This window comes from Dermacentor andersoni, chromosome 1, assembly GCF_023375885.2.
Source record: "Dermacentor andersoni chromosome 1, qqDerAnde1_hic_scaffold, whole genome shotgun sequence".
NCBI lineage: Eukaryota > Metazoa > Arthropoda > Arachnida > Ixodida > Ixodidae > Dermacentor > Dermacentor andersoni.
In genome coordinates, this window is record NC_092814.1 from 266,509,716 (window position 1) to 266,527,761 (window position 18,046).

At 46.0% G+C, this 18,046-nt stretch overlaps 1 protein-coding gene across 1 annotated transcript in view; it reads left to right on the plus strand.

Moving 5' to 3' along the window:
- Nucleotides 1–18,046, plus strand: part of LOC126547677 (sushi, von Willebrand factor type A, EGF and pentraxin domain-containing protein 1-like) — a 226,427-nt gene that overhangs the window by 135,203 nt on the left and 73,178 nt on the right. The window contains exons 13-14 of the mRNA XM_050195627.2: nt 11,791–12,177; nt 15,324–15,455. Of these exons, the coding sequence (XP_050051584.2) occupies nt 11,791–12,177; nt 15,324–15,455 (519 nt within the window). The remainder of the gene's footprint in view (nt 1–11,790; nt 12,178–15,323; nt 15,456–18,046) is intronic.

The following is an 18,046-nucleotide window of genomic DNA, read 5'->3' on the forward strand; positions in this document are numbered from 1 at the left end:
TTAATTCCAAAAACCGAAGACCGGGAAAAGCTTCTTTTAGTACGTTCATACAGACCGATAAGTCTGACCAATACAGATTACAAAATCATTATGAAAGTGCTGGCTAGACGATTCCAAAGCGCGATTCAACTGCTTGTAGGGCCACACCAAACGTGTGGCATTAAAGGCCGCACAATTTGCACAGACACCCGCATTGCAAGGAATTTGCTCGAATGTTGTGATGCCATTGAGGGTCGCGTGGCCATGTTGCAGCTCGAGCTTGCGAAGGCCTTCGACCGGGTGTCACATGAAGTGCTTTTCTCTATACTGCAGTGCTGTAATGTTGGGAGCATCAATGTAGAGGGCGTTAAATAGCTTACGAAGAGTGTTCCACGCAGCCTATAGTTAATAAGTGTCTTAGTTTGCAGGTGCCAATCCGCTCCTCTGTACGGCAAGATTGTCCCTTGTCTCCTTTGCTTTTTGCCCTATACCTCGAACCCTTTTGTATGGCAGTCATTCGTGATGCAAACATTCGTGGTTTTATTCTGCACGCCGCAGAAGTTAAAATGCTGGCTTATGCAGATGACGTCGCCGTCTTTTGTGAAGGCAGGGAAAGCATGGTCGAGGCTGTTCGCCTAGCAAAAACTTTCTGTAGGTACACTGGTGCCCAGATAAACTTCGAAAGAAGTGTTGGCATATGGCATTGAAGCTGGGACGCGGCACCCAGAGCTTTCGTCTGAATGCAGTGGACTACAGAGCCTTCACTCTAGGGATGCCCCTTGAGCACAATCGGGACTCGACGCAGTTGTGGAGCGGACAAAGAAAATCGGTGAAAGAAAAGATAAAGGGATGGCAGGGCCGGAGATTGTCAGTGTTGGCACGCGCTTCAGCTTGCAATGTTTTTTTTTTTTTATTATTATTGCCAACGTTTGCTATATACTGCAAGTAATGTTCATGTCCCGTGTAAACGTTGAAAAAATGCACTGAGCATGTGTTTGCTACCTTCATCTGGAATTCCACTTGGGAGCGATCCAGCCGTACAAATCTTTGTCGCAGAGTTCGAGATGGTGGCTTTGGCCTCTCGCACTTGTTCATTAGACAAATCGTATCGTGGTTCTTCTTCTTGCGAGATGAAAGAAATGCTTTTCTCCGTACGGTCATTCAGGCGAGAATGGCAACAGAACTGCCTGAATTTGTTGTATCCACATCTAGTGTTATCATAGAAGATCGACTGGTTACTATCGTGAGTAGTTGCGTCTTTTAGAATACTGTGCATATTTTTCGCTGGAGTATTTGTGCTCAGTGAGAAATTTAAAAAAGAAACTATGTAGATTTAGTTGACGGCATGCTACTTCCCCACTATATAGGATGGTTCACTGTAGAGACCCACACCCGCCGTGGTTGCTCAGTGGCTATGGTGTTTGGCTGCTGAGCACGAGGTCGCGGGATCGAATCCCGGCCACGGCGGCCGCATATCGATGGGGGCGAAATGCGAAAACACCCGTGTACTTAGATTTAGGTGCACGTTAAAGAACCCCAGGTGGTCGAAATTTCCGGAGTCCTCCACTACGGCGTGCCTCATAATCAGAAAGTGGTTTTGGCACGTAAAACCCCATAATCTAATCTGTAGAGACCCATGAAATGATGTGCTGAAACGAGTCAAAAGGATGACTGTAACACCCGCTACGAAAACTTTTTTTTTCACCTACACACAAACACCCTTCCCGTTAGTTTGGTTTGAACACAAAGGAATCTTCGCACCCTGAATGACCAACTGCTTCCTGTGTAAACAGCCTGAAACAATTGAACACGCCTTCATTGATTGTTAGGACACTGTCTTTCATTGGGACATCTTGCAGTGCATGCACCCTAAAAAAAACTCCCCATAACCCCCTATGGAATTCGATTCCTGCCTGTTGAAAGTGATGACGGGATACCGTTTGTTATGTTCATGGTGCTGGGCCTCCACAGTTTGTGGAAGAATGGCTGTGCGTCATCCGCCGTGGTTGCTCAGTGGCTATGGTGTTAGGCTGCTGAGCACGAGGTCGCGGGATCGAATCCCGGCCACGGTGGCCTCATTTCGATGGGGGCGAAATGCGAAAACACCCGTGTACTTATATTTAGGTGCGCGTTAAAGAACCCCAGGTGGTCGAAATTTCCGGAGTCCTCCACGACGGCGTGCCTCAATCAGAAAGTGGTTTTGGCACGTAAAACCCCATAATTTTTAATGGCTGTGTGTCATGCTGATGTGAATATGTGGTTAACGCGAGAGAACTTCATTGAAAGTGTTTCTTTCCAACGACAAGTGTGTCGTGCACTAATGGAACCCCCAGACTGGGTTAGCATTCTTGGTGAGCTGGTGTGCCTCAAGAAATTTTAATCACCATCCCACCTGATGTGATGTGGGTGCACTATGTATATGCGTTTCTATTTATGTGCTAATGTTTATGCAGGCAATAAAAAAAAGTGGTTGCATAGTGGCATGGTGTTGTGCTGCTAAGAATGAGCTCGCGGGATCTAATCCCGGGCACGGCGGCCGTGTTTCGATGGGGGCGAAATGCGAGAACGCCCGTGTGCTTAGATTCAGGTGCACGTTAAAGAAGCTCAAGTGGTCCAAATTTCCGAAGTCCCTCACTACGGCGTGCCTTATAATGAGATGGTGGTTTCGGCACGTAAAACCCCTTAATTTTTTTTTTACCAAAAACGAAGCGTCTGCAGTGATACTCGACAGTGCAATTATATATATATATATATATATATATATATATATATATATATATATATATATATATATATATATATATATATATATTGTCTGTGCGCATGCGTATCTGTACGTGTGTTTGCGTGCGTGTGTGTGTATCGTGCGTGTGCGCGTGACATTTATTCGCTGTTTATTTTTTTTATGTCATCGTACTGACGCCCTGCTTCTTATCATAGACAGAATTCCCACCGATCGTACGCATATGTCGGTTGACATCGTAAGCCGCCGAATAAGCAAAACCGTGAGCACAGACACTACATCGCTTCGACTTAGTGCTGAGTTGAAACTATGAGCTATATAATAAAAGGCTGAGGCTAACAGCACGGAAGACGACTGCGAATGGAGCAACAGCAACAAGTTCTGATAATTAGAAAAAGAACGTGTAGGTGTTTTTTCATTGTTTTATATCGCATGGAGAATTATAGTCAAATCGTTGGAAAAATAATCATCAACCGCCCTATGAGCAACAGGACGCTCAAATTAGAAAAAAAAAGTGTTAGAAGCGCTCAAACCACATCAGTGACAAACTTGGCTGTTGTCAGGAATGGACACTATACTTCTATTTGCTAACCTTCAATACAGTGTCGTGACGAGTATGAAAATGCAGGCTATTGCGCGCATACAGAAACACAGCGTGTCAGTCATTAATGGCAGAAGTTCGCCGCAGAGCATTAATGTTACGGCCTTCCACAGCAGCGTAAGCTCAATACTATTATGCACTCAGATTGCTGAATGCACTTTGAAATGACAAATCACAGCGTGCCACAAAAATATACGCACGCGCCATCCTCGACTATCAGTTGTGGCCTCTGGTCCATCAGCCACAATAGCGCGTTCCAACGCTTAGCCGCGTTAGCTTGAGCGGCGCAGATAGACATTGTGTTGGTAAGACTGCTATACCCCTATCGTAGAAATTTCTTCTTAAGTCGTCATCTGCAATAGGCGGAAGTACTGAAGTTCGCACCTATGCTACGCTTACGTATACGTAATTTTCGGCTACAGCGCTCGTCTTTGCAGCGGGGGGCATCGCAAGCTTGCTGACCTTGCGAACAGTTTTAGCTTTGTGAATGCACTTTTAACGCAAAAGTGTTAAACGGCTCCGTGTCGCAGAAGATCCCTTATCGGTGTCGGCGACAGCGGAGTTGTCCATGAGCGAAAATTTAGATATATGTATATGCCAGGCTTTGCTATACGACATGCGGTATATGGGGGTTATATTGTCATACCATCCTATCCCTAAAGTTGCTCATACCTTGTCTTACATTCTTGGAACATTTCACATTTTCATGGGACAGGTTGAAGCAGACCTTTTGAAATCCTACCCTTTAAAACCCCACACCTATATTCGTTACATTGACGACATATGTATAATATGGGAACACGGCACAAGCGCGTTAACTTAATTAGCCATTTCAATCGCTTTCACCCGAGTATTAAATTTATTGCTCGCCACTCTCCTAGCCAGATCAACTTCCTCGGCACGACGGTTTACATAGAAAACGGAAAACTGAGAACGACACTTTACGGGAAGCCCACGGATAGCCAGGAATATTTATACAACAGTCATCACCCGTGACACTGCAAGCAAGGAATTTTTGTCGCACAAGCGAATCGAATAAGAATCTGCAGCGAAGACCGCGATTATATCAACCACCTAAATGACATTAAAACAACGCTAGCAGAAAGAAACTATCCACAAGTTGCTCTCGATAGAGCTTATGATGTCGCGTCAAGATTGGAGAGTGTTAGGATCGGTCTGCAGCTATTTCAGCCCGCTGCACGTGTTCCGATCCAACAGGGACGATGGCGCACTTCAGAGAACTGCAAATAACCGGCAGCCACGTGGCGAGGGGTCAGCTCAGGGGAGTTCTCGAGGGGAGGTAATTGGCGGAACCTCCCCATGAGCTTTTCGAGACACCAGACGATGTGCTAACCGGGCGCGCCACCCGGGACGGCTCCGAGTTCTACGAAGCCCCTCTGACGTCGGCCGCGCTGGAAAGGTCACCTGCCTTCGGAGGGGACACTGAAACTTGTGTGTGCGTGTGTGTGTGTGTAAACCGACCCGCGGAGAGGCGGCTGGTCTGCGGTGACGTCGAACGGTGACGTCGAACGGTGACGTCGAACGGTGACGTCGAACGGTGACGTCGAACGGTGACGTCGAACGGTGACGTCGAACGGTGACGTCGAACGGTGACGTCGAACGGTGACGTTGAACGGTGACGTCGAACGGTGACGTCGAACGGTGACGTCGAACGGTGACGTCGAACGATGACGTCGAACTATGACGTCGAGCGGAGTGCATATAAGCAGCGATTGTCGGCTGCTAGAGTGTGCTCGTTGTCGTGTTCGAAATGTACTCGTGAGCTGTGTGCTTGTAAGCTGTTTGCTGTATGCTCGTCTTGCGGGCTCCATTTGGGAGTCACGCTAGACTGTCGATGTATGTCTTATCTAAGATGTATATAATGTAAATAAATCCTGCTCGCCTAGTCCTGTCGCCCCAAGCTCCATCCCTACGACTATTACCGCTCCAAATCCCTACATCTGGTTGGCAGCGGTGAGATCAGCCTACGGCTCCTAAATCGGCCTACGACTCGGAGACAGCAGCGGCAGCTGACGGACGTTGGCGCACGGTGACCGACCGGCATCCTGATCAAGTTGGAGGCGACTTGGGATTGACCACCTCTTGCAACTGACTGGATACGGCGGAGAAGGACTGGTGATATGGTGCTGTTTCAGTGGGTAAGCGTTTGGTTTTGGCTGTAAGATTTACCAGGCTTCAATTTCTCTGTGTTTTTGGATTTGATTCGCTGGGATCTTTTACTTGTATTTTGATTTGTGTTGGTATCGCAGCAAGTATTGTGTGACAGCAGAGCCAAAGCCTAAAGTAGCGACCATGGTCCTAATGTGTTTGACGAGAGCTGACCTGTTGTGGTTGTGTGAGGAGATCGAGGTGGACGTAGAGGAGGACTTGACGGAAGCAGAAATTCGTAAGACAATTCTAGAAAGTAACAATGATTCGAAATTCATAGAACAAATGAGTAAAGAATTCTAAAGAAAAAACGGGAACAGGAAGCAAATAGGCAAGAGCAGGAAGAATTCAAGCAAGAACAGGAAAAAGCTGGGCAGGAACTGAAAAGAATTTCTCAGGAAGAAGGCCTAACAGAAGTAACGAGGCAGTACATTGATGCATTGCACGAAGAGATTCAAGGTTTAGAGAAGGCAATCGAACAAGTCAACAGCGGCTGGAGAAATCTGTGGGCTGGACGCAGCGAAAGTGGGAGGAAGTAGACAGTAGATTTCAGAGAAGTAGTAGTACCTTTGAGAGTAGCAGCACGTTCACAGGTGAACTCGAAGTGCTAGTAGCTAACGATGCCTTAGTGACAACAGAGGCAGTTAAAGGCCAGAGGAGAGCGACGAGGTGCTGTGCCAACGGAGGACTGTAGAGACAGCTAGGCCAGCTGCGAACAAATTGGCACAGTTACCGCGCGTGTGCGTCGCATCTCATGGTAGCGAGGTCGTTAGCGAGGTACAGAATACTACGGACTTGACAGACGCGAGCACCCATGTCGAGTCATATCTGCGTGCCGAAGTGAAGTGCCAGCTGGACGATGCATTTGAGGGTAATTCTCAGGATTGCGAGTTGCGTAGCTCAAGAGAATACAGCTGCATTGTTTAGGGATCGGTGCAGCTCTCCGCCAGTCTAGGTAGCCTAGATAGGGATGATTCAGTTATTAATCATTCGGCCTGTGCGCGTGAGACAGCGATCGATACCGACGGGCTGTGTGCCGATGCACAGCGTGAGCTGGGCAGTGCAGTAGAGGGCAGTTCGCAAGAGTGCGAGTTGCATAACTCGAGTAAAGCCTGCTGCATTGTTCCAGAGTCGGCTGAGCTGTCCGCCAGTCGAGGCAGAGAGAGTGTTGATTTAAATGAGAATCAATCGGACTGTGCGGGTAAGAGACTGATCCGGGCTGACGAAATGTGTACCGGCCAGCACGAGGCGCGAGAAGGCGACATGATAGAGAGTTCAAAGAAAAAGCGCCGCAGAAAGAAGCGCGCTAAAGATCGGAATGCGGTGGCTAATGTAGCACAGCCAAAGACGGCGAAAGACGCAAAAAGCCAGGGCACGAGGAAAAGAAAGGTGCGGTCGCCGTTGACGATGTTGACGCACCCAACACGTTCGAGCCACAGGTCAAAAGGAGACCGCGAAGCATGTTCTGCACGGACGCGGACAAAGGGCACGGGGCAGTTAAATTCCTCGTCGTTCCGTCGTTCTTTTCGAAGCTCAGCGTGTAGTACAAAGAAGCGCAAGGTGGCAAGACGAGACCAGGTGGGGAGTAGCGACGCGGTCAATCGAGGTCGTGATGAAAGCGGGGCGCCAGGACACAAATTGACAGGAGACTGTAACGTCTTGGGGGAGCTGATAGTGAGTCAGCCCTTTTGTTGTTCCTCGGTAGCCAGAGTAGCTTTTGGACCGCGACCACCTCGGGTACGGTTCAAAGGCATGAGTCAGTCGTAAGCGTTTGGAACGGGAGGCCAAGAGCGCTTCCGTAGAAGTAAAACGTGTTATTTTGTTTTATTTTTGAGCACCTGAAAATTTCGCGTTTGAAGTTTCTTTCAATAAGTAAAGGTGTGAGCTTTGTTTATGTTTTGTTTGAGAAGCTCCGAAAGTTGAAAGAGGTGTTTTATGTAAACATGTAGTTTCGCGAGGTGTTCATTAATGAATTGATAGGCTTTCTTTTTTGCGTGTGTGAGTAACCAGATGGACAAGGTTATCGTTGAGAGGTCTATCGTAACGCCCATATGTGTCATTTAACCTTCTTTCTTTTTAAGTGTTTTTGAATTTTCTAAGGTTAAGCGCGTAGATTTTCAGTGAGTGCGTGATTTGCACTGAGAAGCGTTCTTATTTCCATTAGCGCTTGTCCCTGTGCGGACGGAGGGAAGCAGATCGTTTGACTGGGTTGCTCGTGTGTGTTAAGGGCAGCCGTATAATGACTTCTTTAGTAAGCGTGCGTAGAACGAGTTATTAGCAGACGCATATTTTAAAGGGTTCTGCAGAGTGCGTGAGTTACGCAAGTATAGTGGCTCGATTAAGTTACGTGTCCTAATTGGACTAGAGAAAGACACGTGAGTAAGCGTGATGAAACTTTGTGTATGACGCAAGCACGTGATCGGAATAGGGACCACAAAGCTAGCGCGATTGTATTTACGTACCTGTGGAGTTGGCCAGACTGTTCAGTGGCAACAGTACGTGAGATAAGTACGCCACTGTGATAGGGTAAGAACAGGCTGTTCGTGAACTTAGGCTGCTTAAGTTATGGTCGGGTATTGGTAGTTGAGAGCCCTCGGTTCAGTTCTGCGTACACCTTTACTCTTGTGCAGCGCGACGGTCAGGTTTGGTCGAACTCAAGAGGAACCTGAATGCTCGCTTTGGCGGCACGAAATTTTGGGGCAAAATTTGGGATTCCCAATTGAGTGACTTGCATTGAAATTGTGATAGGAAGCCTGATGGGCTAACAGCTAATTCCGGGCGTTAGAACGCTGGGCGGTATTGTGTTGCCGGGATCGACTCTTCTGTGCCAGTTGTTGTGAAATGGTTGAAGGCATTCCAAGTGCGCAGGGGTTGCAGAGAGCAAAGCAATCGTCTTGCTCGCCAGCCATTCTCTTCCTGCCCAGCGGTTGCCAGCACTGGCCAGACGAGGTTTTCCGGACCATGGAGGTCCGGAAAGGATCGGCCTGCAGCTATTTCAGCCCGCTGCACGTGTTCCGATCCAACCGGGACGGTGGCGCACTTCAGAGAACTGCGAATAACCGGCAGCCACGTGGCGAGGGGTCAGCTCAGGGGAGTTCTCGAAGGGAGGTAATTGGCGGAACCTCCCCATGAGCTTTTCGAGACACCAGACAATGTGCTAACCGGGAGCGCCACCGAGCTAACCGGGCGCGCCAACCGGGCTCCGAGTTCTACGAAGCCCCTCTGACGTCGGCCGCGCTGCAAAGGTCATCTGCCTTCGGAGGGGGCTCTGAAACGTGTGTGTGTGTGTGTTGTGTGTTGTGTGTTGTGTGTGTGTGTGTGTAAGTAAACCGTCCGGCGTAGAGGCGGCTGGTCTACGGTGACGTCGAGCGGAGTGCATATAAGCAGCGATTGTCGGCTGCTAGAGTGTGCTTGTTGTCGTGCTCGTTGTGTTCGAAATGTACTCGTGAGCTGTGTGCTCGTAAGCTGTTTGCTCTATGCTCGTCTTGCGGGCTCCATTTGGGAGTCACGCTAGACTGTCGATGTATCTCATGTTCAAACTGTAAATAACATGTAAATAAATCCTGCTCTCCAAAGTCCCGACGAAGCGTCAAGCTCCTTCCTACAGCTACGGCTGCCAAATCTTACATCTGAATGGCAGCGGTGAGATCGGCCTACAGCTCGTAGGTCGTCCGACAACTCGAACAAATGGTGGCAGCGGCGAGATCGTCCGACGAATCTAATAAGAGACACTCGGAATTAGCGAAGAAACAGCCTACACCAAAATCTGGCAGAGGGCCAGCTTTTATAACAATATATTGTTACGGGGATGTTGCGGGTATATACAAACGATATTTAGCGCACACGCACACGCGCGCACGCGCACACGCACGCACACGCGCGCACGCGCACACGCACGCGCACACGCACACGCACGCGCACGCACACACAGCATGAGTCAGAATAGCTAAAATGGCTGACCAACAACAACACGCAGCAGCCAGCGTTTCCGATCTTCTTCTTCCTCTCCTCTCATCCTACCGTAACAATATTCTAATGCACTCCCAAACATGAGCAACATCCTACAAAAATACCACCCAATATTATCAAGTGACGAGCGTCTGCGAAGAGCGTTCCCGGATGTACCAAGGATTACCTATCGCCGCAACAGGAACTATAAAGACGTGTTAGTGCACGCAAAAGTCAGCCAACATCATTCCCCCGTAATAAAAGCATGTTGTCGCCCCAGGTGGAAAACCTTCAGGCTCCTTCAAAGTGACATTGAAATTAAAAGCACCGCAAATGGTTATGCACACGAAGTCAAATCTATAGCTTCACTTGTACAAGTTCGGATGTGATTTATATGCTTGAATGTTCCTTCTGTAAGAAATAATATATCGGTGAAACGGGGCAATCATAAACGTCAAATTAAACGGTCATCGCGCGGACACAGCTAAAAAGCTTGCCAAAGCCGTCGCCGAGCATTGCAACCAACCGGGTCATAACTTTAACTTAAACTCTACATCTTCCAGTCAAATTTCCGTTCTGAACGAGAAAGAAAACACAGAGAATCATAAGTTATCCATAAGTTCAAGACATTGCAAGCAATAGGCATAAACGTTTCAAAGGGAGCGTTAGAATCTATTCGCTATACTAAATTTCAAGCTATAGGCAGCAGCACTTAGTTTGGTTTCCTAGCGTTTTTTTTTTTAGAGTGAAGCTTTTTTTGCCTTTTCCTTCGACTTTCCCACTGCTGCTGTGGCTGCAGCTATCAGGCATACCGTGTCGGGGAGCGGTTCAGAGCGTGTATATACGTGGAAGGAACGTGGCAGAAAAAAGAGACGCGAGGAACTCGTTTCGACTTCACCGCGTCAAATGTGCACAATGCCCTCTGGAGCTCCCGCAAAACACTCGGCGACGTTTTACAACCTGATCAGTCTCTTAAAGAAACTTTGCTTCGCCGTTAACGTCGCAATGAGACTTCGTAGTTACTTCCAGACATTATTTTAGCGCTATATTGCGTCTACGTTCATGCGTCATCTAAATTATAGTGTGTCGTTATGGGGAAAGACTCTACTCACCTCGCAGGTCTTCACAGCCTTCAAAATCAACTAAAGCCTAATTATCACGTTCAATCTAATGGCCACTCATTCCACGCCACCTTTACCGGGCCTTTAATAATTTTCCGCTTCGTGAGTTATTTAAACAAAACATAACTTTTCATCTTCGAACTTAACTCAGCTGGTCCTTCCACAAACTCTTGCATACCTAGATTTCCTGAAGGCGGGGATCTGCTTATACCGAGTGCCAAAACTAACTACGGGTACCTTACGACGCGGTTCGGTGTCATATTCATATTGAATTCGGTACCATATGAGCTGAAGTTATCCTCACCAGCTCGCTCATTCCTGCATACGCTGAAGTATTTAGTTGTGATGCCAACTTATTGCTACTTAATAGAACCATAAATTTCGATTTCCCACCACTTCCTCTGATCTCAAGTTTAATGCCACTTACATTGAGTGAGGAGGGACCTCGACAGTTCAGCTGTGGGACCTCTGAGTATCTTACTGTATTAATCATACTGTACTCTCTGTGTTTTGTAACCAATCACTGCTGAAACTTAAACTTGTACCTTTAAAACACCATGGGGTAGCATTTCGGCACAGCTATTGAATGATGAATCAAACATTTACAGTGCACGACATTAAATTTATGACCTGTACAATGCATGAACACTGATGAGATTACACGCTGTATAGGATAAAAAATAGAGACAATTGTACTTATCGCATTTAATTTATAGCACTTCACCGCTTCACAAAAACTTCGCTTCACGTAAACTGCAACAGATGCATTGGAAATGAATATCTTTTGTGTAGTTTGATTTATGTTCAACTGCTTTGTACCCTATAATTATTTTTTCAGAGTTGCCAATAGCTGTCATTTAAGCTACAATACCGGATGCACTTCATATACGTAAACCGCAGGCAGAGTACTGCGGTATAATGGACTGCACCGTAAGCTGAAGCATTTGTTGAGCCGTGTTTAGGAAAGGATGAAAACGTTCGCGAGTTTGAAAGGGAATTTTTAGCATTAGCAGCTACAAGAAGATCTAGCTAACAGCTTTTTATGGGAAGTCAGCTACCAAAACCGCGTAAGATTATGCAAAAGAATTTAGCTAATATTGACTCTTTCATCCAAGATTTTAAATTTTCTTGTCATTTTATGTTTCCGTAATCTATTGACGTATGGCTGAATAATCGCTTTATTAAAAGCGTGCAGCATAAATTTTTTTCTTTCTTCTTTCCCTTCTCAGTTCATCCGAATGAAGCACCAAGAGACTGCAAATTTCCATATAGAGTGAATCGCTTCCAGGCGCACAATGACCACGTGCGCATACTAGCCGGAAATAGCGTCCCTCATGGAACTAAACTGATATTTCATTGCGAACCTGTCGGGGAAGTGCTTCTTAGGGGATCATCCATTTCCCAGTGCCATGATGGCCAGTGGATTCCAGAAGTGCCTTACTGTTACGGCACAGAATCCAGATTGTGGAATGGCATTTCCATGCGCTTCTTGACGGAGAACTACACAGTTCCTGGCGGTGTAGTGTACTTGGAACCCAATTCAGACGTGGTGTTGGACTGTTGGAGTCGTGAGCCTGTAGAAATCCGGCTGAACACGATCGAGAAGGCGCACATTGGTAAGTATCTTTTTTACATGCTATCAGGAGGTGTTTGCGCACAAATACGGCGCCGGCTACTCCTTGGCTCCTATATATGTGGCACATACTACATGCAGTTACAATGCACAACACATTACAATATACAACGTAGTAACAACGAATTTGTGTTATCACATACAAGTCAAAAATACCTTCTTCATCGCGCATATCTTCTTACAAACCCCGTGTTTATCGGAGAGAAGTTTTATAAACTGGGATAAAGTGCCTCAGACAGACTGGCCGACGTTTCTATAAGTGGACGTATCTTAGTCTAAGGCGACCTTATTATCCTTAGCGTGTTCGTTTTAATGGGTTAGTAAGGTGACGCCACATTGTGTCGCTGTCTGTTGCGGCTGACAGCTAAAGCAGAAACTGGGAAGAAAATGAACGCTGGCATTTCGCGTTTCTAGACATCATAGTGGGAAGGACCAAGTTGGAAAACGTGCAGCGCGAGGCGGAGGCAGTAACAAAAAATCTGCTGAACCAATTTCACGATCACTGTCAACGGTACCGACTTTATCATTCAATTAATATAGCGACACAACGTATTGGTACCGTCGAAACGAGTTATGTATGGTGCTTGAACTGATTGGGATTCCCCTTTTGTGCTTCCCTATAAGAACAATCGGCGCCATTTATAGTCGCCACCGCGAAGACTGCGCTTGGTCCTCGAAATGCATGGCGCCCCGGTGCATGCGAACGCTGTTAAACGGGTCATGCGGCCACCGGGCTCCTCTCCTTCTGGACACGCCGCGCCATCTGGCAGCACTGCTGAGGAGTCCGTGCGTGGGCTCCGAGATTAGAAGCGTGTCGCGTCGGTGCCTGCGAACGTTGAGGATTGTTCCATGGCTTGCTGCACACTCGATTAGCGAGCGAATAACGCAAGTTAGCGAGAGGTTCGTTGAAGAGCGGTACATATCCAGTGCAGGCATGGCGCAGCTCGCTAAAGGGCTGCGTGAAAGGCGTTTTTTTTTTTTTGAAAAGTGGCAATACCCAGTGTATTTATGCCACAGCCTGCTAATGCATCGGATTGCTCTCCTCGAGGAACCCGTCAGACGTGGTTTCGATTCCGTTCAGCACCGGAGGAGTTTAAGGGACCCATTTCGTCATTTGCAGAGCGGCACATTTCCAGTGGCACATACCTAATTACCAAAGATGGCGTCACAGAGGCTCATTGAATAGTGGCACACACCTACTGGTGATCCAAGTTTGCATCAAAGAGGTTCATTGAAGACCAGGACAGACCGAGTGGCACATACCCAATGCTCCAACTCGTCGTCAAAGACTTTCTTCGAACAGCGATACCTACCCAGTCTCGCATTTTTCTGTAGCCCATGCAGGCGTGAAAGAGATTCCTTCAAGAATGGCACGTATGTACAAATTCCCACGCACTCAGTGACCCATGTTAGTCCGCTGGTTGGTTTCGAACCCTGTTACCTCAGCACAGTAGCCCGATGCGCTACCCATTCGACCACGGACTACCCAGTGAAAGAGGCAGGTGGAAAACGGTTAGATACAAACATAGATAGGTGCAAACAAATAAAGGTAGATAGATAACCCCCGGAATGTGCGGGACGCATTTTAACATACGCATTAAATGTTGTCAAATGACAACTCAAGGCCGAGTCCAAAGAGTTGGAGATGCAGGAAAGATCGTCTTGATCTTTACTTAGCACATTGTTGAGAGATGCGTCGCGAGTACCAGATGCACTTCGGCCACACTGCATCGCAGGGACCTTGGCAGCGGTTGACTGGAAAAGAATCCAGAAGCCTTCAATTCAGAGGGGGTGCCTCGCTGAAGCAGTCGGTGCACCCAAGCGCAGGAAGGTGCTGTAGGCTTCACGCTGGTCCAGGCTGCAATTGGGGGGCGAGTGAAAACAGCCCAAGCGTGTGACATGGTTTAGCTTACAGTGAGCACACTTGGAGCGTAGTAGTCGGGTAAATATTTTGTAAAAATAACTCACAAACAGAGCACCCGGGACATACGTTCTCTGATTTCGTGAACCTTGTAGAGCGTGATTTGTTGCTTCAGTGAAGGTCATAATCTAACAGATCGAGGTACCTACACAAAGAGTAAGGCCAGGGAATGTTTCACTTTTTGCGAACATGCATTTTGACAATTGCTTACGGGCGGCGAGTGGCCTTAATGGCATTTTAAGCTGTGCGAGAAAGACAGAAGATGAACAGAAACAGACGCACACACAGAGCGCAGCAAAAAAAAAAACAAGAGAAATGCTGAATCTATGAACCGACTATAGCCCAACAACATGCCTTACTTCAGTCCTCTGTGGCCCATTTTCTTTTCGCCTGTTTTGGTTTCTTTCTTTCATTCTTTCTTCTTTTCCTTTTTGCAAGCTGTTACTGTACATACTTCTCTGTTAATATATGTACATTCAAAAAGTCAGTAAATTCTGAAAATTGCAAACAGCGTATATGGAGCGTAGCTCTAGTCTCAATATTTATGTCCCTGGTCGGCACGATTTACATAATTTCTGAGAACAGATGAGAGCTTTTGGAAATTTACCTGTTCATCAGCTCCCGTTAATTCTGTTGACTCACCCATTGAATATATTACATCTGTTCGTCAGCAGTAGGTGCGCTGTTGCTTTCGGCTTCGACACACTGCTAGCTGTCTGGCTTTTGGAACTACCATTGGGGCATGATTGTTTTCTTGTTTTTTTCGGGGCTGTATTTCGGGAGGATGATTTTCTTTCCGTTCTATTTGTTTCTCTTCAATTATCTCGTTAAATGGCCGATAACTGAAATAGCGGAGGCGCGTCTTCGTGCAAGCCAATGGCGAATGACATAATAAAATAGAAACTGAAAAGAACTTTTACAGATGTGCAGCCTCTGAAGTTGTGTTTTGTAAAGATTATTTTTCATCGCTTTTATCCATTTATTATGATGCACCTCTCCAAGTGGCCGATCCAGACGATAGAGGGTCAGCTGCCTTGAATATATTATCACGTACACGTGTTCTCTGTCAGCAGTAAGTACACCCTTGCCGTTGGCTACGACTATAGCTGCAACATATATTCCGCTATCTGCCGAACAAAAATAGCTGTGTGTGGCATGACTTTATTTTACGGATGTGCCATGTGGTCACTAAAACCACTTATTTTCAGATAGAACATGCTTGCAAGGGGGATGCACTGCGAGAGCAAAGTTCAGACTCAGATACAACGAGCGGGCAATTGTTACATGCGAGAAGTCCTACGAGAGGACATCCTCCTGGTCAATCCCCGTGCGTGGTCACCGTAAGTATACTGATGTCGTCGTTTTACACCTTGCTTAGCCATCAAAGCCAAACACGGCAATTTAACCAGATGATGAGTTGCCAGCTTCATAACTGACATTGTAAAACCCCATACTCAAGTGATAATCTGTGAAGTTAACGTAAGATCGGATAATACATTGAGTGGACTTTGCTAGAGGCAAAATTGTATTAACGTGTAAGATAACGTTGAAGCGAGCCGCGCAATAGGAAAGTTACTTTTTTTAAAGATCTTTGATAATGACGCGGTTTTGTAAATGATCCGTCGAAATATTCGCGACTTGCTGGGTTTCTTCTTTCATACTTGCAGCTTTAACAATAGAGCACACTTTAGACGGGAGAGCCGAACAGACACCAGACACGCGCTAGCTATCAGCTGAAGTTTATTATAGGCGTAACACGTACATATACTGGGTGATAATTTATAAGTTTTAGAGAATTGTTAAAAATTGTCCGTTGCAGACAACATTATTCTAGTCCTAGAGCTGGATTATTCAGACAGGCGGACATTACGTCAATAGACATGGAAACACATATCAGAAATCACCGATTAACTTCTTAATTAATGGCTTTATGGTACATATCGCAATTTACGAATTGCAGCTCGTTAGTTTGCAAGGCGTATACAATGAAGAAGTCAATTAGCGAATTTTTGTTTGTTATCTAAATATGTGTTTCAATTTGTCGCGTTAGTAATGTCCGCCTCTTCGAATAATCCAGCTAAAGGACAACAATTATGCTATCTACCACAGTTTATTTCTCGAAATTCCGTAAAACTTAAAATATGATCACCCCGTAAAGAAACAGGGAACGTGCCACACGGCACCGCGCATGAGGCCACCAATATGGTTGTCCACTTGCAAAACCACCTGAAGGAAACAAAAAAGTCATGGCATCTTTTCGGACAACATTTGTTCATTTCTGCGCAAGAATTCACATGTGTCACTTATACACAATTTCTTCTTGTTTGTGATGTGAAACGCTTCCATTAGCTCTCGTGCAAGCTTGTTTTCATTCTTATCGAGAATTTGGATGCAATAGAAAGCAAAGGCTCACCATGGAATCGGCATTCGTATTTGCAAAAAGATGTTGCGCCGCTTTAACCGTAAGAACAGCTAGCAACCACTCGTCTGTTGGACGTATTAGCGAAGGTAACCGGCCATTAGCAGACAGTTTGCCAGAACTAAAGCTGTGTGAATTCGGCCTCTGATTCGTTAGTTTATTAACAAGTAGCAGGCACTGCGTTTTCTTGTTTTGGCTTTCTTTCCTTATTTTTTTAGATGCGGAGTGAGGTCAAGAACAGATTGTCTTCCCCTCGGAAAGTGACAGTGAAGGATGTATATGCAATTATTCAGCGGTCTGATTCTGTTTAATCTACAATCCAGACATGTGTTGAGCAGTTGGTTCACCTAACAACAGTTGTTTTCAAACGTGGACAGGCAAAATTTTGGGAATGGCATTACGTGTAACACCCCCCGTTTTATACGTATAGTTCAGGCTTCATGCGTTGAAACAAGAAATGATACCTTCGACCCGCTCTCTGTTCGTTTTGTTCGCATAAGCAGCATTACGATTACAATTCCTTAGAACATTTACCGGACGTATATATGTCACTGAGCAAAAAAAACCACAAAGAAAAACAAATGCAGACAGCTGGTAGTGGTTAAGTGACCCTCCATGAAGTGCGGCGTTGACTCCTTCGTTATTGGGTTATGATTCTGGGCAGCATATTTGAGGTTTTACTTTTTTGCAACTGCATGCTTCCTGTTTTGCTTCCTGCCGAGTAGGAGGCCTGTTCGCGTTTGGATATGCGTCGCGAAATTAATGGGCTGTAAAAAGGTAATCCAGAAATGCTAAGTTTACTCCCAGAAAGGCCAAATGTGGTAATATCTGTATGTAAACTAACAGGTAAATGAATTTACCTGTTAGAGAAAGATCTGACCAAGACTGCTCAGTTCATAAATCTTACTGGTAGAATATGTAGACTTTAGATAACTGACTATATATTATGTACAAAATTTCTATTGTGAAATTGGCACACTATGCTGTGGTAGTAAGGTTGACCAGGAGTTGGGTGTTGTGGATTTGTATGGCGCATTACTATGGCGTCCCAGCCTACATACTAAGCGAGGGACGCTTTGTTTGAAGTGCATATAACTTGCAGGCAGAGTTGAAACGTGAAAGACGAGGGACAGAATAGAATTTCTACTTGCATTTCTTTGCTCGTCTGTAAGTGTGAAACCTCATAACGGGTGCCCTGTATCCACGCTTAAAAGGAACCTTTAGCTGGAGCCCGACTCCGATGCCGCCTATTCAAACGCATGTAAAAAGCAGAAACGCTTTTCTGATATAACCACTGGGCCGATGTTAATTAAATTTGTTGCATTTGAGAGACAAAGTCAAACTCTAGTAGCTGTTGCAAGCGTAAATTTGATGTAAGGCCCGAATTCTTTAAAATATATTTTTTCACAAGTTTGCAGGTTTAAAACAATAGAAGCCACAAATTACAAAGATGTAGCTCTGTGCCAAGAACAGCTATCGCAGTTCTGTTAGCTACATCCTTTAAAGCATCCA